General features: G+C 48.8%; 1 protein-coding gene across 1 annotated transcript in view; it reads left to right on the top strand.

Annotated features, from left to right (window-relative positions):
* TRAFD1 (TRAF-type zinc finger domain containing 1) overlaps positions 1 to 23,135 on the top strand; it is a 305,815-nt gene that overhangs the window by 165,183 nt on the left and 117,497 nt on the right. The window contains exon 9 of the mRNA XM_086943078.1: positions 3,721 to 3,847. Coding sequence (XP_086799204.1) covers positions 3,721 to 3,847 — 127 coding nt within the window. The remainder of the gene's footprint in view (positions 1 to 3,720; positions 3,848 to 23,135) is intronic.

Below are 23,135 nucleotides of genomic sequence, written 5' to 3' on the forward strand. Positions count from 1 at the left end.
AGCTTGGTGGAACAAGGTGAACATATCCCAAGGGAGACCCTTCAAGCAACCAACTCCAACAGTGACCATAACATATGCCTCACAAATAGGATGGGGAGCTCACATGGACAATCTCAAGGTGAGGGGACTGTGGACACAGCAGAAAGCTGTACAGCACATCAACATCTTAGAGCTAAAGACTGTGTTCCTAGCCTTAAAAGCCTTTCAGAAAGAGTTGTACGGGAAAACAGTTCTAATACAAACTGACAACACAACGACCATGTCTTACATAAGCAAACTAGGGGGAACACAATCTGTAGCACTTTCGACTCTAGCTTAACAACTCTGTGGGAAGTTCCTCAGAACATAAACATGATAGCAGTTCACCTGCTGGGCAAGGACATTGTAGAAGCTGACCGATTGAGCAGAAGAGCTTAGTCATCCCACGAGTGGTAAATGAATCAATACGAACTCAACTAGATTTTTCACAAATGGGGAACTCTAGAAGTCAAACTCTTTGCAACACCCAAAAAATGTAAAATGCAAACGCTTCGCTTACAGGCAACCTTGTAATCAGTCCCTAGGGAATGCGCTATGGATAAACTGTTCAGCTAAATTTAGTTACGCTTTCCCCCCCGATGTAACTATTCTACAAAGTAGACAAGTGCACGATCAGCCACATGCCAATGATTCTTATTGCCCCACAATGGGCGAAGCAAACTTTAAAGAAGGAAGAGTGCTCCACCCAGATCCGGAAAGCCTGAGCCTCGCTGCATGGCTCCTGAGGAGCTAGAATTTGCGCACCTAAAACTACCCAAAAGTACTATGGCAGTCCTAAGGGAAGCAAGAAAGCCGACCACTGGAAAATGCTACACAGCAAAATGGAAAAGATGCTCTCTGTGGTGCCTTGGAGAAGGTCTTTCCCAAAAAATAACAAAAGAAAAGACCGTTCTAAGGTACTTAACACATCTACTGCAGAGTACACTAACCTATGTGTCAGAGAAAATTCACTTAGCAGCAATAGTAGCATATATAAGAGGACTCACAATGAAGAGCTGCTTCACTTCTCACGTGGTAAAAAGGTTCCTGGAAGGGGCAAAAAATAATTGCCCCACCAAACACAGTTCCAGCACCCACATGAAACTTAAATGTAGTACTCGCTCAGCTGATGAAGGCACCATTAGAGCCACTACACAAAGCGACGCCACAAATGCTCACACTGAAGACAGCCTTTTTAGTGGCGATAGCTTCACTATGTAGAGTTATTGAGTTCCAAGCACTAACATTACAGGAATCCAACTTCCAAATACTTAATGACCGAATCGTCATGAGAACAGGTCTACATTTCATGCCAAGGGTTTTATCAAAATTAAACATAACCCATTCCAAACAAATACCAAGTTTCTTCCAAAATCCAAAGACCCAAGCAGAGCGAGTATTGCACACTCTTGACGCTAAAAGAGCATTCATGTATTACATTGAAAAGACAAAGGAATACAGAAAGACAATAAATTCTTTGTATCTTTTGCAAACAGTTTTCTGGGAAGGCCAGTAACCAAGAACACAATTGCAAGATGGATTGCACAAGCCATAAAATTATACCACAAACAAGCAGGACAAACATTACAAGGAGACCCGCGGACTCACTCAACAAGAAAGAAAGGAGTAACAAATTGCCTTTCTAGTCAATACTCCAATTCAGGTAATTTGCATGGCAGCAACATGTTCTTCAGTGCACACGTTCACAAAACAATACTGTTTGGAAATTCAAATGAATAAGGAAGCACAAGTAGGACAAAAAGTCTGGCAACATCCATTCACAAACGAACGCTCATCTTCCACCCAGCCACCAAAGGACTAGCAAACCACCACAAAGTCTATGCACAGCATGCGAATCCAGTAAATGTTCCCTCTGCAAAACGTATAGTTTCTTACCTGTTGGTGTAGTTTTGCAACTTGAAGAAGTTTCTGGATTTACTCGTGTACCCACCCTCCTCCACCAAGAAAGAGGAGATGAAAGGGAGGAAGAAAAAAAAAAAGAATCCGAAGTTGGCGACCAAAGGTGGGAGCTTCTGGAGGAAACATGTCGACGTCGCAGGAGGACACCAAATGGTGGGATGTCGACGCCCACTAACAAACAGAAAATACAATGACAAATACAACAATTCCGGACTCAGCCACTAGATGGCGGAATAATACACAGCACATGAATCCATAAAATTCTTCAAGCTGCAAAACTACACCGACCAGTAAGAAATCTACCTTAAACCTCTTAAATATCAAAGAGCAATGACATACACCAGTAAGTACCTTATTTAACATTGATGTTAAAATTTCATAAGGCCAATTCCTTTCAAGAGGACCAACAGTTTTTAATAAACGTGCTTATGTGATGTCAGTGATACATGTAATTGCTCATCCCACTGCACAACCCTATTTGGGAGTAGGATTCCCACTATGGTACCACCTAAAGCTGATAAAATACAGATGCATCTTGTGCTCATCTGATTTTTATGCTGTTGTGGATACAGAAACATTTGGTGAAAAGCAGTAGACAGTGCAGTTATAAGAGTGCATCACTCCTGCACTATTTATTTGTTTACATGTCTCTTTCCAGTGAATGCAATCGATGGCTTTGTGATCTCATAAGTCATCTGTGTGATCACCCCTTCTGAAAGACACTGATTTATTGCCTTGGAGGTCATCATCCTCAGTTGATAATTAGATTTATTAAGTTAGATTTATTAAGTACATCGAGAGTGCAGAGAAACTATTATCTACTGCAAATAACCCATTAATTTATTGAATTATGGCATTTGGTAGGCATATTTTAGAGTTGTGATTTGTGCTCTGTTTTGCTTCTGTTAGGGGCCAGGGTTGTAAAGAATGTTTTTTATTTTTAGTCTTTCAGTTATATTACTGTCCTATTGTATTTTTAGAATGTTATAATAATGATTTGACATTTTATTCTATTATTGATTTTTTTTAAACTTTTGTAATGGTTTAAGTTATTATACAAACAAAATCACTCATTTACAAACCAGTTCCAAAATATTTCATTCAGAAAGCTAAATCTAGTGCACAAAGCAAGGTGGCAAAAGGAAGATGGTTCTAACCTTCTCCAGCTATGCTTGGGCTGCCAAAGTATTATTATATGATTAAACTGTACTTATATCAAATCTAGCCAAGGGCATATTCTGATTGCATATACTGAATAGCTGCTTTGGGATTGAGTTCCAAAGAACTGTTACTTCGGCCTTCCTCTTTTAACTCTCCTCCTCTTGAAAATGTAACAAGTCTTCCCTTACTTATTCTGTTTTAATTAAAATCAACTGTCTGCTTTTGTCAAGTGGACCGGAAAACTTAGACATTTGGTGAAAATATCAGGTAAAAGTAACATTCACTGAAAAGAAAAATCTGGTTCTCTTTACCCATTTCTGCTTCACAATGTTTCGTAGTTGGTTGGGGTTGGATACAGTTGTGATATAATTCACTGTTTGGCCCACTTTGAATTAGAATAGCTCACCCTAAGCAAACAAATAAAGCTCGGTGTGTACCAAGCCAGAGATATTTGAGGTCTTATACATGATCTTTCTGATGTCATACAAGTAGTCCTGAAAACAATTAATTGGGAGGTGAATAGTTTAATCAAATAAATGAGATGTCAAATGTTGATGATATTTTGCTGACGTAGAAGTATGTTTAATAAATTTCTTATGAACTGTTTTCATCTCTAAAAAGGACCAGTGTGATTTACGCCCATGCACTACAGAGCCCTCAGTGCGATCATGGAAACCTCCAGTGTTGCTTCCTAAACAGGATAATCTTGAAAAAAACAAATCCCCTCAGCGACGGATGCGGCATCAAGGTATTCGATATCTTACTTACACTTTGTGTTTTTACATTTTTCTGTAGTGAAACATTTGCAACGCTGTAGAGAAGCTGTTTTCCTTCGGTTGTGGCCTTCTGATATAACCTCCAAAATGAGACTGAAAGATCTTGGTGGTGAACCTGTATTGTGATAAAAACTTCTTTTGTTTTTTCACAGTTTATCATAAGTCTTACTCTGGGCTCCATCATCTCTTTTGCTTTCTCCACATCCTCCTATTGTGGACCAGTCTTGTAGATTTGCTTCGGAAACAAAACGCTTAGATTGGATATTTATGAATATCCCTTCTGTCCTACGTTTGGTCTTTTGAACACAATTCCTTAAAGTGCCGTATAGCAAAAGACATAACCTCTTTGAGGCTTCAAACTTGCAAAGTGCAGTGAAAGATGGTAAGTATCAGTGGCAAAGGTTGGGTGCCAAATTAACCTTGATATAGTAAATTGAACTACCCAACCAATCCGATGTGGAGTTGTTGCATGTTAGTTTTTAGTGTAGGCTTCCTCCGTGAAGTTTAAAAAAAATAAAATGGTGTATGCTGTGAATAGAGAGGGTGTCTTATAAATGTGTGGCCATGAAAACCTCCATCTCTTTAGTAGAGGAGATCAGGATGGTCCAGACTGTGACAACCATTGGATGACCGTGAAAATGAAGTGGTAAGGTGGGTTCAAAGAGGTGAAGAAAGAGGAATGTTGAGTGGCAAGCCACTATTGAAGCAGAATTGGCTGCAGGGTTTGCCATTTTAGCCCATTGTGAACAAACGTGAGAGTGCCAATCCCATTCCGCTTAGTAAACCTATTAGCAGTGGTTGGCAGCAGTATGTGAAAGCAGACTGACTCACACTAGAAGACACATACTCCTCACAAAATGAGCGTCTCATCACTTTAAACTAAATCCCTTCTAGAATGAATTGTTCCTCCAAGTTATTCAATTCCCCCACAAATTGTTCCAACAATCCTTTTGTGCTAGAACACAATCTGCAGTTCATATAATGCACAAAATCACTTGATGTCATTGTAGACAAGAACCTATATCTCCGAGCCTACATAAATGCATTAGCTAAAAGGGCTCAGTACCAGTTAATGCTACTTTGAAGTATTAAACACCTCGTCTCAAAAGACTTTAAACTAGCGATTCAACTTCTTGAGCTATAAATAGTGGATATTGATCTCATGCCCTTCTCTGTGTAGCAGGCATACTGGATGGCTTAGTGATGTGAGCATTTGCTACTGAAACTTGCAGTGAACAGCAGGTTATGAATTGTATCCAGTGACACCCCACTCATCCATTCACCATGCTGAGGTCAGTAAATTGAGTCCCGTTCTATTTGGTAAATGTAATATCTGTTATTTGCAGCTCTTAAAAACAGGAGCATTGATCAACGGAGCACAGCATAAAACAAAAGACATTAGTATTGTAGATTACTTGCACTCTGCGAGACCCAGGACCATGGCAAACGGGTAGGCGCAAAAATTAAGGTCGTTCATTCTGAAAGTGGTCAGGGTTTAAAATACCATAGGTTTCAAGGGAGCCCTGTCCACATGAGGATTCAGGTCTGATGTGGTACTAATGAAGTCTCCAGAATATAGCGATAATCAGCAGGCATCCCGCAGAGTATCCACCTGAAAGGGTGTTTTCCACATACTGAGTAAGGAAACCCCTCCCGTAGCTTAGGCAAATACTGTGGTCCTGAGGAACTGATCCTGTGGAGCGCTGTATGAGACTAGAAATATGTTGACCGTTGTTTCAGACCTTTGGGAACATGAGAAACACTCCATCTCAAGGGGTATTAATCTCAACAAAGATTCCTGATCATTAAGGAAAGGTTCTTCTATATGTCTTAAGTTTTTTTTTTTTTTTAATTTTTTATTTTTGTTGGCGAGGATAATAAAGAGGCACAAATTATACAATTAACAAGTCAGTTGACACATACGGACCAGGTAGGCCAGGTCCAAAAAGGAGGTACACTGCCAGGTGTGGCCCACAACCCGGAGGCAGGCGGCGTCACGTTAAACCTGTGAAACAATTAAAGGAATTCGCTCTTGTGCTTCCAGAATCACATAGACAATATCAATATCTACGCCAATTTTCATTTATGATGCAGTCCCAACCTAAACAACAACATAACAGTAACGAAGAACCCCATGAATGGCATTTGTAGCGCTGATACAATCACATAAGGAGATGTAGGCAAGGGCCCACTAAAACGCGGTCCTCGTAGTATAATGTGGTCAAAGGGTAGTCACAATGAAAGACAAATGTACGCAACAAGGAATATCGGGATGGCTCAGGGGACTGCTACACTACTTCACGACACCCCGCCCCAGATCCCTCCCCACCATCATCAGACTCCGAGGAAGCGGAGGAAAACAGCTCCGCGCTGGTAGGGTCAGAGTCATCTCCCTCCATCCCCTCGATACACATGGTTCTCCAAGCGAGTAAGTCATCCTGGAGTTTCCCATCCCTGCGTGTGCTCTGCATATGTGTCTCCTCTGCCAAGGCCCATTCCCTGGCGTCCCGCAACCAACTAGAGATTTCAGGCGCTCTCCGTCCCATCCAGGTAATGGCCACCCGCCTCCTCGCCAGAACCAACAGGAGTTGCAGTAGTTTGTAGGACAGACCCCTCTTCCTGGGTTTGGGCACTAGCGCTAGTAAACAGTGAAGCGGTTCTAATTGGAGCGCAAGGTGTGTAATCCGGGTAATGTGTGCTACCACCTCCACCCAAAAATCATGTACCAAGGGGCATTCCCAGGCCAGGTGAAGGAATCCCGCCCGTTCTGCACTACACCTCGGGCAATTATGGCTCCTGTCCGAAGAGATACGGTGGAGGGAGGCAGGCGTCATATATGTGCGATGGAGAAAATTAAAATGTATCAATTTGAAACGTGCATTACAAGACACTTTACGAGTCAACAGCCCAATTCGCTTCCTCTGGGCTGGATCCAATTCAATCCCTAGGTCCGCTTCCCAAGCCCTCCAAGCAGGCATCAATGGGGGAGTAGAGTATCTGCGCATAGCTGAGTAAAGAAGGGAAATTAGTCTCCTACCTCTGCCACAGGACAAGATGATGTCCAGGGTATTAGTGAGCTCGGGCGCCTCTGGGAATTGGGGCCACGTCGTCCTGGCTACATCTCGGAGACATCCATAATGTAGGTACTGGCCCTCACGTAGTCCAAAGGAGTCCGCCGCTCTCTCAAAGGACACAAACGAGTCGTCCGGATAAAGATCCGCAAGAGTCTCGCAACTGCCTAGGCGCCACTCCCGGAAAGACATATTCGCCTCCATCGTGAGTATTGGGACCAGGATCCAAAGGGAGAGCTCCCTATGAAATGGCGCACGTCGCAGAACGCGCTCAACGAACTGCTGCCAAATATGAGCCGTATGCCGAACGACATAGGGCAATGCGTTATCAGCGCCCCGACCCTGCATGAGAGCTTCCTGTAATTCCCTGTCCGAAGCCACTCCCGCCAACAATGCCAATTCCCAGTTCTCGTCGTCAGCAAACCACCTGGCCGCCGGGAGAAGTTGTGCAGCATAGTAGTATAAATCAAATCTCGGGGCCTCGTGGCCTCCCGCATCCCAACACTGCGTCACTGTGCGCAATGCAACTCTGCTGCGTCCACCTGCCCAAAGCAGGGATGTAAGGAGCGAATTCAGTGTGCGGAACACCCGAGGGGGCAATGGGCATAGGGTATTGTGCAGCACGTACAGGACTCTAGGAAGCATCACCATCTTGGCAACTGCCAGACGGCCCATAAGGGAGAGAGGGAGCGTATTCCAGAATGCAACGGACTTACGGAGGGCCACAAGAATCCTGTCAATTTTATGGGTTAAGAGAGCCTCATCGGAAGCGGCCACCTGAATACCCAGGTACCGGAACGCCAGACGTTCACACCGGAGGCCCAAACAGTAGGAATCCGCCGCCGGGGCGAGGTCACAAGGAGTTAGTGGGAACACCAGGGACTTATTAACATTCATGCGCAGTCCCGAGGCTGCACCAAAGCGGTCCAAGAGGCGCAACAGAGCGGGGAGGGCCTCCACCGGAGAAGTCGGGTAGAAAAGCGCATCGTCGGCGTAAAGGGAGATGACATTAGTAGCGTCTCCCACCACAATACCCCAGTCATGTAACTCCTTGCGGGCCGATATGGCCAGGGGCTCAATTGCGAGGGCAAATAGAAGGGGGGACAACGGGCAGCCCTGTCGGGTACCCCTCCCCAACGGCCACTCATCAGAACGGGCCGAACCCAGACGCACCCTGGCCCGGGGCGCTCTATATAAGACCCGGATCCAATCTCGAAAGCCGGGACCAAATCCCATCTTTAAGAGCACATGCATCAGGTAACCCCAATGCACTGTATCAAAGGCTTTAGCCAGGTTAACGGAGACCAGCACATGGGGAGTTTCTCGCCCCCGGACCTCGTGTAATACGTGGTTCAGGCGGCGCAAGTTCATCGCCGTATTCCGACCAGGGACAAAGCCACACTGGTCTGGATGGACGAGCTGGGCTACGTGTGGGGCAAGGCGATTGGCCAACAACTTGGTCAGGATTTTCGCGTCCGAGTTAATCAAGGTGATAGGACGGTAAGAAGCGGGGTCAGTATTGTCCCCACCCGGTTTCAAGATCATACAAACCTCACCTTGTTTCAAGGTGGGTGGGAGGTTACCCGTGCGTAAGGCTTCATTGTAGACCTGTAAAAGGAGGGGGGCCAGGGTATGCCCGAACGTATGATAAAACTCTGCAGGGAATCCATCCCCGCCAGGGGTTTTGGCTCGTGGGAGGGCGGCAATCGCTGCAGTAATTTCACTGAGCGTCAGCTTGACATCAAGGTCTTTCACCGCTGCCTCTGGCAGGGTCGGCAAGCCGAGGTCTTCAAGGTATAAGTGATAGACCTCCTCAGATATAGACCGGTCAGCCTCACACACAACCCGCAGGTGGTCTCGCAGAACTGTGAGTACATCAGCTTCCGAATGGACCATATCGCCACTGGGCGCCCGCAGGGCCACTATACGCTCAGCCGTGAACTCCCGGCGAAGTATCCAGGCCAGCAAACGGCCAGACTTATCCCCCTCTCGATGCAGTCTCTGTCTATATTGGCCCAGCGTAAATCTATCGAGCCTCGTGAGAATATCGTGGACCGACCCAAGGGGCAGGCCATCCACGCGTTGATCCGAGGTGTCCTGATCAGGGTGGGCCTGGACGCGCAAGAGCTCAGCCTCCGCAGTCTGCAAGTCCGATAGCAGTTGTTTCCTGACCCCGTACGTCAGGCCCATGCACGCTCCGCGGACGACCGCTTTCAGCGCCTCCCACTTAGTGGAGTAAGACAAATCACTCCCCGCCCAGTTAAGTTCCAGATAATCGGAGAGTGACGTTGCCACATGATCCCGGGCCACCTGGTATTGGAGCAGGTCAGTCGGCAGTCTCCACGAGCGAGGACGCTCCGCCCGGTCAGGCCATTGCGCCACGCACGTGACCGGAGCGTGATCCGATAGGTATCGGGCCTGGTGTGTAACCGTCAACGTGAGAGTGGAGGGGAGGTTGGCTGCCAACACTCTATCTAGCCTGCTGTGAGTGCCATGTGTCGGGGTATAACAAGTGTAAAGCTTCTGCGTGGGGTGACCTGCACGCCAGACATCGACTGCCCCTATATTGTGCATCACGTCCTGCAAACACGCCGTCATACGGGGCTTAGTTCCCACCCGGGGTGGATGACGGTCCAGTTCATGATGTAGCACACAATTGAAATCCCCGCACCAGAGGAGGGGCGCGTCTAGGCTTGGAGCCACGAGATCCTGCATCCGGGAGAAAAATGTTGGGTCATCTACGTTCGGCGCGTACGTATTAAGGACCAGAAGGACCTTATCGTCCAATCTGAGCTTCACCAATATGTACCTGCCTTCCACATCCGCATCAATATATTGGACAGCGCATGGAACCCCAGGGGCCACCCAGATTAGGACCCCCCTAGCATATGTAGAGTAGGAGGAATGGAATAGCTGGCCTCTCCATTTCTTGGCCAGCCGCTGCGCACCATCATCTAAGTGGGTCTCCTGCAAGCAAGCAACTGAAACCCCATGACGTTTGAGGAAGGTAAGGACCCTGTGTCTTAGTGCACGTACCCAGGCCACGCACATTCCACGTCAAGAATTTAAACCCCATGACCACCCATCATGCCCAGCCGGGCAGCAGTGTAAACACAGCCTAGGCTGTCGCCAGTAGGCCCTTGCCACACAGAATTTCAAGAATGCATCGCACAAAGCAAGCGCCCCGCAAAGCAGAAGCAACATGCGCCAAATGCCAGTGTCATCATTGTCACGACTCGAGCCCCACCCCCCAACAACCCCAACATACGAAATTTTGACTTGAACCCCCTCAACCCCACCACCCACGAGCAATAGGATAGCAACAACCAAAAACGCCACCCCGCCCTTCGCCTGCCAGTGCCAGGACGTGCACAGCCACCCCATTCAACACTCTTCACTCACACTCACACACAACAGAACAACCCAACCCACCCCCCCTCCCAGCTCCTCGAAAGACCCAACGAATCCGGTATGCGAACTCGGACATCTCTCCCCCCCCCTTAGTCAGCAATGCGGGAGGAACAGCCCTCACTCATATCTCCCACCACTCGGTGCACACTCAACCCAGACGCCAAGTACGAGGTACCGATCAGTGATCAATCGCCCTCAACATCAAAGCTGAACAAGCAGAGATCTAAAGAGCTGCCGGGCTATATGGAGCTACACAATAACAGCAATCGCGCAGCGGAGTCAATGGAGGCAGGGCAAGGAGCATTCCAAGTCTAGGGCCTGCAAGGCAGTCTCCGGGACCACCGGGGCCGCAGAATCCGCGATCACCGGCGTCTCCTGCAAGGTATCCGGTACCAAAATGTCATCAGGTGCAGCCGCACCGTGCAAACTTGTTCCAGTCCCTTCAGGCGAGGCTTCCATCAGGATGGCCCCATCCGGTCCCACCGTGGGCCGAGTCTCAGGAGGACCACGGGATCCAGAACGGCGATTTCTCCTGCCACGCCGTCGTCTTTGTGGCCTGGTCCCCCAGACATCTCGCGATCCCCCTCTCTCACCCGGGGGCAGATCATCTCCTCTGATCTCGAGCCACTCCCACACCTCCGCTGGCGTCTCAAAGAAGTGTGCCTGGCCCTGGGAGAGCACCTTAAGCTTAGCAGGGTATAAAAGCATATACTGTAGCTGCATGTCGCGCAACTTCTGTTTGACCCCCAAGTAGGATTTCCTTTGCTCCTGCACCTGCTGGGTGTAGTCGGGATAAATTGAGACTCGACTGTTCTCAATCGTATGGGGCCCCGACTCTCTCGCCGCCTTGAGGATGCAGTCTCGGTCTTTATAGTTCAGGATTTTCGCGATGAGGGCTCTAGGGGCCTCCCCAGGACGCGGAGGGGGCACCAGGGCTCTGTGGGCCCGCTCCACAATAAAGACGCTGGACAATCCACTCGGACAGAGATGTTCATGGATCCAGGTGTCTAGGAATCGTTCAGGGTTCCCTGCCTCCAGCCGTTCCGGGACCCCCAGGACCCGTATGTTACTTCTGGCGCGCCCTACCTTCTGCATCCTCGGCGCGTCTCTCCAATGCTCGGGTAGTAGAGGCAAGTTGAGAGAGTGACTTCTGTAGGGACGCAACCTCCCCCTGCAGCTGAGTGATGTTGCCCTCCGCGTCCGAGACTTTATCCGCTACTTTGCGAAAGTCAGTCCTCAAAAGGTTCACATCCACGGACACCGTCTCAATTTGGCGTTCCAGGGCAGTGTGCGAACCCTGTATAGCCTTGAGAAGTTCCGCCCTGGACGGCTCCCCATCCCCATCTCCAGCGCCCGTTTGGCGCGTAATTCTCTGCGGCTGCAGGCGAGGGGTAGTATACTGCGTGATCGTGTTGGGTTGGGTAGCCTTAGGGCCACGTCCAGTCCGGCCCGTCATATCAGCTGTGTCAAGGGGCCGCACGGTATTATCAGGAGAGCCCCCCCTGAAGCCACCCAAGCAGGGCAGGGTATGCAACACCACAGCGCCGAAGGAAAGTGGGCAAGCAGTTTTCGGGTCAAGCAAACCAAGACCACAGTAGGCAGTGCAGGTCACAGGTCGGGTGCCACCAGAGCGCAGGGTCGTGGGCTCCACTTATATTCCACAGAGCAGGGCAGAGCGGGGCACAGATGCACCCCTCTATCGGCCGCCACCGATCCCAAAGAGGCCGCCCGAGACCAACTCCAAAATGGCGGACAGTCGGGGGAGGGGCGCCGTTCGTCCACGGGCCCAGCAACACCTCTCAGAGAGCCCCCCCGACGTCCCACAGGCGGCGGAGATCCCAATCCTCCTCCGGGCACAGGATACAGACCAGCGGGAGGGAGTACAGGTATGGCAAAAGCTCCGTGGTCAGACCCAGGCGGGCCCACAGCAGTCCAGGGCCCCCACATGCACCCCCGCGTCACAAGGGGGGGCCAGGGCAGATGGAATCCACAGCCCCCACTCCCAGGTGTAGGCGCTCCGCTGTCCGGTCGTGCAGCGCTAGTGAAAAAAAAAGGAGGGGGGGGGGGCCCCCCTCCGCTCTCCAGCCCAGCGAGGTCGCACAAGATGGACGGCACCTTCGTCCCGCTCCCCTCCTCACCGCACACTAGGAGGTTTCCAGTCCTCCGGCACCACAGTCCTCCGGTCCTGGGTCGGGGATCCCCAAGCAGGCCACCGGCGGGCATCAGAGGGCGCACTCAGGCCGGGTCTCCGCTCGCCTCCTCCTCCGCCGTCTGGCCCAGTGTGTAGGCCCAAGCCGCGGGGCCGCGTGAGAGAGCACGCCGCCTCCGCCTCCAGGAGCAGCCAGTCCGTAGCTCACGGCGGATTGCCGATCACAGGTCCGACCCACCAGGCACAGGAGTTCCGGCGGGACTTCCACTGCCCCTCCGACACGCTTTCCCGGGAACGGGAGGGTCCGGGCAGGATAAATGCAAGGATTTAAGCGGTCTTCGGGACGGAGCTGGTGGAGCTCACGTCCTGTCGGCCATGCTGCTTGGCCACGCCCCCCTATATGTTTTAAGTTAATTTTAATTTGCTTCATCAACCTATAACTTTTTTGCCAGTCTACTTTACATATCTTTTAGTCAGAAAATCTTGCTTCTCAGCTACTCTGAAAAACATTATTACAAATAGCCCTTGTGGAACATGTCTGGCAGTGAAGCACCGGCCTGACTTCTAAAGTCACCAGAGTCCTAAAGCCAATAAAAACAAATCAGACATAATACGAGGAAGAAGGCAAAACCCTGCAAAAAGGGCGAGTTCCAACAGAGCACCTCACAAGTCAGTGAGGTTCTAACCTGCATCCTGAACTCCTTTACCACCGCAACATTCCCAGATGCCTGGAAGAGTGTGATGGTCAACACACTGCAAAAAAAAAATAACAGAAAGACCCCACCCAGCTAGCAAACTACTGCTTTTCTCCCTTCTACCCTTCAATGCAAAGGTTATCAAGAAAGGCATCCACAATAACTCCACCGCTACCTCAACACTCACCATCTCCTAGATACCACACAGTCAGGTTTTCGGTCCAGCAACAGTACCGAGACTGCTCTTCTGGCAGCAACAGACATCAGGGTGATACTCCACTGTTGAGAAACAGTGGGCCTCTTACTGCTCAATATTATAAAGTGAGGTAGGTACCCTGATCTTTGGAAAAGGGATGGGTATAAATGCTGAGACAAACCAAGAGTTCCCTTTTCCAGCTATTTATCGATTGGATAACCTATAATACAGCTCACAGTCCAGATATGACAGAACCGCAAATCTCACTCAATTTCCAGGTTGCTAAACTTACAAACTTATAAAAAAAAGCACAATACAAAACAATTATACTATACAAATCATACAATGTTTCAAAAGGAATGCTATGTCAAGCAATTTTTATTTAGATAAACTCTTGTTCATAGTTTTCTTTTTTTTTTTAAAACTAACTTTATTGGGTTTTTTATTTTCTCGTTGTTTCTGTCATAATATCTCATGTTTAATACAGTCATTGGTATACATTCTTATGAAAGCTTTTACGTCAACAATCCAACATAATTGCATTTAAGGAGCTGTGGATGCTTTGGTGTCCCCCTTGCCAACCACAAAAGAGCGTGCAACATGAAGCAGTGCTCATATCGAGAGAAAAAATTTATACATGGCATCTTTTCCACATAACAGGTGGTAAACTATTCTCCAATGGCAGAATTAAACTATCACCCATTCCGCTTCCCCCCCATGGATCCCACCCCACCACCCGGGCTCCAACTATGTATTACAGAATCTTATTGTTGTTTGTCCTGCATCACTTAACTTTTATATTTTCAGCCTCCTCCCTACGCAGGCAGCCTGCCCCTGCCCATCTGATCAATTTGCTTTGCCACACATGTAATGTTGGAGATCTGGCTGACTTACAAAGCATGGTGATGGCTCTTTTTGCGACAATAAGCACCAGGTCTAGAGAGCATAACTGAACCTTTATGGACTTCTTAAGTCTCCAGACACACAGTAAGCATTCCATCGCGGCCCCCTCTATTGATAGATGAGTGATGTTTGTAATAGATTTCTAGACCCCGTCCCAGAACTCCCCAAGGTGCGGGCAATCCCATAACTTGTTCATTGTTTTATAATAATGTATTTTATTAAATGTCAAAATATTGACCAACGTTTTTTAAAATTCAGGCACACATTTTGTGCTGTACTGATATATGATTACCAACAAGAGTTTTTTTACACTCCCTCTCCCCCCTGGTCAGATGACAACATGAAACCGGTATTTAAGGACCCACTCTCAATTGGGTCTTCTTCCTCACAGGAATAACACAAAGTTAACTTGCCACCCTTCATGTCGGAAGCTTTAAGCCTCATCTGTGGAGTCCTCAAAGCATCATCTTTCAGTCCGACCTTTTTCAACATCTACCATGACCTCACTGGCAGACCTAATCATACCACAGGACATTAACATACATTTCTACGCAGACTATATTCAACTGATGTGCTCTGTGGTGGACAAGACACCCACGACAGAGAGCAACTTTACCAATGTGCATGAACACGGTTGCCAACTGTATGAGAGCCAACTGCCTCAAGCTCAACTCAGACAAAAAAGTGGTGATCTTCAGAAGAAAAACCTCTGCTTGGGATTCCACCTGGTGGATGGCAGACCTCTGCTCTTCGCCAACACCCAACACACACCAGAAATGTAGGAATCATCCTGGACGACAAGCTCGACGTGACCGCCTAAGTAAACTGAGTGCGCTCCACCTGCTTCTACACCCTGAGGGTGCTGCTAAAATCTCCAAAAGGCTACCAGATAACACTAGGAAAGTGATCATATAGGCTCTGATAACCAGCAGGTTTGACTACGACAACACACTCTACGCAGTAACCTCTAAACCGCTCCTGTTGGCAATTCCTAGAGGGGCAGAGGAGCACCTGAAGGGGTCCCTATCATTTATGAACCCCATGTGGCAGCAGATCTTTGATGGGGTCTAAGCGGACGTCATAGCCCCATTATCTAGCAGTGACCAGATCCAAGCATGGAGTCACCATGGTAAACAGCTGGAGGTGACCTGGGGATGGAGGGAGAGAGACATGCTGGGGAACGGCAGTGATTCCGGGCTGACTTAAAAGCTGCCCCTTCGTGGTCTGGCTGCGGCCACTGGACCTGATCGGAGCAGAAACTGGCGCACAGGGAAATCTAACTGAGCGAGGTGTGTGGGTTTGGCTGATGGACCTCGACAGGGCTACGGGGCGCCTGTCCCAGAGCAGGCGGCGGTGAGTAATCGCCCGAATCTGGGCATGCACTGGTGTTACCATGTCAGACTGGAAGGGCAATCCTGCAACTATGCAGGCCAATCTTGATAAATACGCATGGCAGAAGGGACCGGACGCAAAAGAGAAGGGTCAAGAGGGCGCACAAGATACCACAGTGGCTGCTGACGGTCAAGCCGATCTGACCCGCAATGATATTATGCTCGTCATCATGACGTTTCGGTCTTCCCTAGAGGCCAGAAAGGACAGTGTCTTCTCTGATGTCTCATTGCTCCAGGTGGACAATCATAATATGAATACCAGAGTCAAGGAAGTGGAAACCACAACTCTTGAACTGAAGACTGACTCAGCTCTGCTTAAAAAACAGGTGGAGGAACTCCAAGCTAGCACTACTAAGATGGAGGTCCAGTTGGACCAGTATGAGGGCAGGGCCCGACGCAATAATGTGCGCATTCTGGGCGTCCCGAACGAGCGGAGGGCTAGGAGACGGATCTGTTTGTCGAGGACCTTATCAACAAACTATTCCAGACCAAAGGGCCCAGTTCTTCTCAATCGAGCAAGCACACAGAATTCCAGGGGGCAGACTGAGACCTGAGGCGCCGTCTAGACCTATTGCGGCACGTGTTTTTAACTTTCGAGATATCAATGCTATTTTGCAAACCGCATGGTGTAAACCCCCCTCCAAAGCCCCCCCCCCACCTCCCCACCTCCCCTGACCACCTTGACAATAATGCAATAAACGTCTTCCCGGACTTTACGCTGAAAGTCTAAAAACAACTCTGGAGTTTACTTGAAGTTAAAAGGGCGTTGCTTGAGAAGGACCTCAAGTATGCAATGCGGCTTCCCGCCAAGCTACGCATTGAGGAGGAGGGAAAGGTGTGGTCTACAACAGCCCGGAAGAAACTTGGGACTGGCTGGACAGCTGGCGCACGGCTGGGAATCTGCCGCAACGGGATCACGGTGGGCAGGTGAACAGATCCAGACAAGAGCATGGGCCACTGCGCAAAGCTGGCACTGGTGCGTGGAACAGAACCCACAAGGAGGTGGAACCAGTGAATGATCCATAATCGGTGACTGAATACAGCCGATATACTTGGGACCACCCACAGGTTTGGATGTGCTCTCCACAGCTGCAGACATGGAAGAATAACGATAGGGCGAGTGGGCTGACCGGCATCTCCTGTGAGATTATAAGGACTTTCACGCAAGTACACTGATGGGACTAGATGGAACTGTTTAACTGGGCTCGAACAATCCTGGATGCTGGGTGGGTGGGAGGCTGGGCCATGTGCCCCACTTTTGTTTAAATAAACCAATGTGGTCGACATGCGCTCCGCAAATTGGAGTGGTGGGTGGTTTTATGCCTACTGTGCAGTGCTGCAGGGAGGAGGGGGGTTTGAATGGGTTATTTTTTTTTGTTCTCAACACCACATGCTGAATGTAATGTTTACAGTTTCTCATTTTCCTGCAAAATATACGCAACGGAGGGGGGGTGAGGGGTGAAAACTTTGGGATTTGGGCGGGAGTGGGCAGGATCTGACTGAGTGTAGGTGGCTTACTTGTTTCCGGTTGTCTAAATGGCAATAAACAGTCATTAAAACTCTGGTCCTGGAATGTCAACGGGTTGGTGGACAAAATCAAACTCACTGTGGTCCTTTAATATTTGCATAGACATTCCCCCGATCTTGTTCTATTGTAGGAAACACATTTACTGGCTACCACTACTTGCCATTGAATCAATTTGGTTATACCTTATGGGCACACGTGGGTCACACATCTGACTCCAGGGAGGTGGCGATCCTGGTGAAAAATACGGCCCCGTTTGTCCTGGGACTAATTTGGCAAGACCCACAGGGGAGATTTGTGGCACTTGCGGGGACGTGGGAAGGCAGATAGCTTAATTTATGCTCCTTATATATCCCCCCCCAGACTTCACAGAGGTACTTTCCCTGAACTTAGTGCCACGTTGAGTATGCCGGCTGGGGTGTTAGTATTGGGTGGGGACATGAATGACGTGATGTTACAGGATTGGGACAGGACTGCGCGACTGAGTAGACCAGACGAGGCAGGGCCTCTGCAAACGTTTTATTCTGCGAAGCGGCTATCGGACTTATGGCGACTGTACAATCCTCCTGAAGGCAGTTCACTTGTATCTCTGCTACACATGGGAGCGGGTCTCGACTAGATTACATCTTTACACAATGCACCCAGGTATGCACATGGCACGAGGTATGTCTGATCACTCCCCAGTTGAGATCTTGTTTGAAGGCCCTGTCGGGGATTTTACTCTTCTCCCCACGTATTGCTCCTTGGCATTCGAAGGATAGGGACTTCCATGAAATACTCAGGGAATGTACTAGACAATATTTTGAAGAGAACACATGATCTGTTGACTCACACTGTACACTGTGGGAGGCTTATAAAGTAGTGATCATTGGATGTATTCAGGCGGAGGTGAGTGTTAAGAAGGAGGACCGCACCGGGTGTGACTATCTAAAACTAGTAATTGAGGCTCTGGCAGGGGAGATGGCACGGCAGCCTCATGGTACCCCAGACTTTCTGCGACTGATTCACCTTAAGCAGCGAGAACTTGGGGACCTATGGGAGGATACAGCTTGTCGACACGCAACTGCTGTATAGAGACAGCTATACAATGTAGGCGACAAACCAAATAAGCTTATTGCTTAGTTGGAGAAACAAGACCAGGATAGAAACTAGGTAGCTGGGATTACAACAGAGGCAGGGCAGACCCTTCAATCGGGAATAGATATTTTAGGGGAGTTTAAGATGTACTATGAGCAGATATATCTCTCTGCAACGAGCAGGTCGATAGATGTATCCGAGGACCTATTAAAAGGTTTATCCCTGCTGGCTGTGACACAGGAAGATGGGGAGGACATTGACCGGGACCTTACGAGTGAGGAAGTGGAGGGGGCTAATAAGGACCTCCATGTCATCCGGCTATTTGGTACCTACTCTGGTTATCAGATAAATTTGGATAAGTCCCTTGTGTTAAACTTGCCTGGTGTGCTTCCTCCGCTCACCTCTGACTGCGTGGCCTTGGTGCAGCGCGACAAACTCAATTGTCTGGGAATATGGATTTCACATTCCCCGGAGGACTGGCAAGGCCATTGCCCATTGGCTTTAGCTCCCCATCACAGGGCAGTCCTATTTAAAATAATGGCCATATCTGGGTTGCTCTTCATGATTCAGAATACGCCATATAAGCTACCTGGCGCCTTCTTCCATACCATTGAGAGCGAGCAACGCAATCTGCTCTGGGGGGGGGGGGGGGGAGGGGCACCGCAAATTGTGCTACGCAAACTCCAGAGACGGGTATACGAAAAGGGATTGTCCGTGCCGGATTTGAGGCGCTACTACTTAGCATCCCAACTTAGAAATATTAATGAATGGGTCTTTGCTCCGCTGTCTGAACCCGCATACAGAGTAGACCGTCTAGCCATGGGAGCGACCGGCTACCCGGCAGCGCTTTACATGACAAAAGGGAGGAAGCTGCCCCCGATGCACAGTCAGATGGTGATGAGGGCTTGGGACGATGCCACTAAAGCACTGGGGTGGAAGGATAAGTGTGAGAAAGTGGCTCTATATATACTGGACCAAGATAAGGTACAGTGTGTATAGAGCCCACAAACCCCAGAGGTTAAAGCCAGGTGTGACCTTACTCTCTAAAGTGGTAGCTTGGTTGAGCAGTAAGGCAGTACCAGTGTAAAGCATTTGTTGTACACACTGTCAGCAAAAGGTTTCACACACTCAAAGTCTGAACTCCAGGCCAATTGTTTTTGTATCAAAGATATAGTTGTTTTATTTTTGGAACAAACAGCTATCAATATATACTGTTCTCAATGTGGAGGTCTCAGATGAGTACTTTGCAGAAAGGCAATACACTTTGTAAAGAAAATAGGTACAGGGGTTGCAGTAGGCAACACAATTCTGAACACAATTTAGCATCGAGCTCAATGTTTTTTTATATAAATACAGCTGATTACTTTGTAGATTGCTCTTGTAGTTCCAGGACTGGATCCTAAATGCAGTCCTGGGATCTAAGCTGAAAACAGTCTCTTAACAACGTTTGTTATTGCAGTGATTTTTAAGGAATATAAAGCTATTTTAAAAGTTCACTCTTAGAAACTTTTCAATGAAAATCTGGCAATGTTAACCAATGGGAGCAAATTCAGGTTGCAGTAAAGTACGATCTTGTTACTTTTGTCATCCAGTACTGAGCTCCTCGGTCCAGCACTGGGGTCTCAACTTAAAACAGGTAGGTAATTACGTTTCAGTATTTGGTATGATTTTTAAAGAATATTTCAAGTTTTCAAAAGTAGACACTTAGAAGAAATTTGACAGAAAAGCACACAATGGATTCCTATGGAGAAAATTCAAGTTACTAGTAAACCCAGCTAGGCTTACTTTTGCGGTTCAGTACTGTGCTAGAAGATGCAGTACTGACTTCTCTCTTGATCACAGATGAGTACTTCGGAATGTGGTTGATTTTATGGGAATATTTCGAGTTTTGAAAACTTCACACTTAAAAGATTTTTCGAGTCAAACCAGTCAATGTTATCCAGTGGCAGGTAAGTGAGTTACCGGTTTCCTTGTGAGTATTCGACTGGTGAAGTTAGGGTTCTGAGCATAGACTCAGGGGTCCCCCAGGGTCAGGTAGGTACAGTTGGTTCACCCTCGGCGGCAGAGCGGCAGCGGGGCAGCCGGGGGCAGAGGTAGTTAGGCCCAATGTTATCCAATGAGGGGCAGGGGGCCTCCGGTTGGTGGCTGCTGGCTAGCAGGCCACGGGGCTGTGGGAGCTGGGCTCCTGGTCACTTGCTCAGGGCAAAGGGGGAAGTAGGATAGGACAAAGGTTGCACAGCCAAGGCCACTCACGCGGCTGGGTGCAGGGTGCTTTTGAGCCGTTGGGCGCTCAATGTTATTCAAGTGGAAAAGTAAAAAGTAAACAAAGGCTGCAGACTCTAGGACGGTGATTCTTCAGGTGCGACCACCACTTTGAGAGGTAAGTTGGGATTTTGGAGAAGAGGTAGGTACCCCAAGGGCAGGCACAGGGGGCTGCAGGGAGCCGGGTGCAGGTGTCATTTGGTGTCTGGAATCTTACCCTTGCCTGGTGGCGGTTGGGGGGGTCTCTGGTCCTTGAGGCTGCAGGCGTCGTCTGGGTCATCGAGGAGGGTCTTTTGGCACTGGACTTCGGGTCCCAGTCGCCTGGGGGACGTCCTCTTGGTCTTGGATCACTCTGGCACTGGCCGTGCTTGGCGGGTGCAGAGTGGGTAGGTATTGAGCTTCCTGGCTGGCAACAGGGGGTGGTTGTTAAAGTAGAGGCTCTGCTTATGGGAGTCCCAACCTTTAAGAGGGTCAAGGCAGGCAGGTCCTCCGGGTGTCCCAAGGTTGCTGTCCGCAGGAGTCACCGGTATTAAGCAGGAGCAGGTTCCAGGATGGACAGGCTGGTAGGGCTTGGGGCCAAGTCAGTGGGTGTCGTCCTGTTAGCAGCTGCACGGCGGGTCTTCTTCTTGATCTCTTCTTCTTTTCTTATCGGGATCTGAGGAAGGAAGGTTCAGGGAGCCCCTAAATACTGAATTTAGGGACGTTACAGGTAGGGTAAGGGCAGGAACCAATAGGCCCCTGTCCTGGGGTGGGTACCCCCCCTAGCCTGCTCCCCGCTGGTGGGAGGGGGGCAGGAACCTAGCTGGGATTGGGCAGGACTCCCCATCTTCAAGATGGCTGGAGCCGGGGTCGTGCTTCACCTCGCGTCCCCCACCTGAGGGGTGGGGTTGACACAGGCTGGCACTCCCCCCCCCCCTTCCTGACATAGGGTTTCACACCAGTCTTCCCGCCAGAGTGGGGGTCAGAACTGGTGGGGACCAGTTGCTGGGTACAGCAAATGGTCTGGAGAAGCTCACTGAGGCAGCATGGCTTTAAAGCTTCTCCCTGCCCACCCTGGGAGAGGAGATCTAGCACCTTGCCCAGGATGTTTTCATTGTTGCAGGCCCAGGAGAGCGGGGGGGCCCTCCACCCAGGGGTCCAGCAACATGTCTGCTGTGTGGCATCCGAGGCAGCCTCTCAGTCCAGACGTTGATTGTAGGTTTAGGGTCCAGGGGGCATCTCTAAGAGGCCCTCTGGTGCATTTTACATAAAACCTCACACTGGCATCAGTGCGGGTTTAATGTGCTGAGCAGTTTGGTACCAAACTTCTCAGTCTTCAGTGAAGCCATCATGGTGCTGTGGAGTTCGTAATGATGACCTCCCAGCACCATATACTCTTTAATGGCAGCACTGCACTTGCAGTGCCCAGGAATGGCCCTGGGTACTGTAGAGGCACAGGGCTCCTGCACCTGTGCCCACACCACTGGCATATGGCACCCAGCTAGAGGGGGTGACTGATGTATGCCAGGGCAGTGGGGTTTGTGGGCATGGCACACAGGGATGTGGGCCTTGTCGACTATGTTTAGTTCTGTACTTAGGCACTCAGCCTGCAAAGGCAGTATGTGGGTGTCCAGGTACAGGGCCCCTAAGGGTGGCACAATAACTGCTGCAGCCCTTAGGGGTCTTCTCTGGTCACCATGCCCTGAGTACCTAGGGTACCATTTACTAGGGCCTGATTGGTGGCCAGAGATGCCAATTGATTTTTGTTTGAATACAGCTTTTGGGAAGTAACACAGGCCCTGGATACTTGGTTGGCAGGAGCCCAGGGACCACATACCAATGCAAGAAAGATGGCACTTTCTCTCAATAAGCTGACCCAAAGTTCAAAGTTCAAAGTTTTTTATTTTTGTTACGGTACTCTTACGAGGACCACAAATAAAATATACATTTATACATTCCATATTAATACATTTTCAATGAGATTTTCAAAAACTTAAAAATTCTGTAACAAACGAATTCATTAGGGGGGCTTTTACATAGTGATAAAAAGTCTTGTGAGCTAGTGATCCTGCAGGACCGGTAGATAGGCTTAAGACATGTTGACCTTGCATTTACAATTTCTGCATTAGGGCATATAAAAAATAAGTGTTCCAAATTTTGGTTGCCTCCTTGACAAAGGGTACAAAGGGCAGAGCTGTCGGGCCTCCAAGAGGAAGTAAAGGTTTGTACAGGAAGTGTTCCAAGGCGCAACATCATAATTGCACGCCTTGCGCCATGTTGAAGAGTATACTCTAGGTAAGGCTGACGTTGTTTGTATTCCTGCAAGGCTACATAAAATTTGTATGACGATAGTCTATTACAATGAGAGTGATCAATCTCGTAGCTCAATTTGGGAGTGAAGTTTTTTAGAAAAAGTTTGAGTTGAGCCGGTGACCACGTAGACAAAATTTCCACATTGACTTTTGCAAGCTGTAGAGCCTCTCGCATATTTTTAGTAAAGGTAGTATGAGTAGAGCTACTCTCGAATGTCTCTACTTTTAACAATCTTCTTAAGGTACCTTCTTTTGAAAGAAGAAGATTATGGGCCCACCTTATGATGCT

This window comes from Lissotriton vulgaris, chromosome 11 (assembly GCF_964263255.1).
Source record: "Lissotriton vulgaris chromosome 11, aLisVul1.2, whole genome shotgun sequence".
In the NCBI taxonomy this organism is placed as follows: Eukaryota; Metazoa; Chordata; class Amphibia; order Caudata; family Salamandridae; genus Lissotriton; species Lissotriton vulgaris.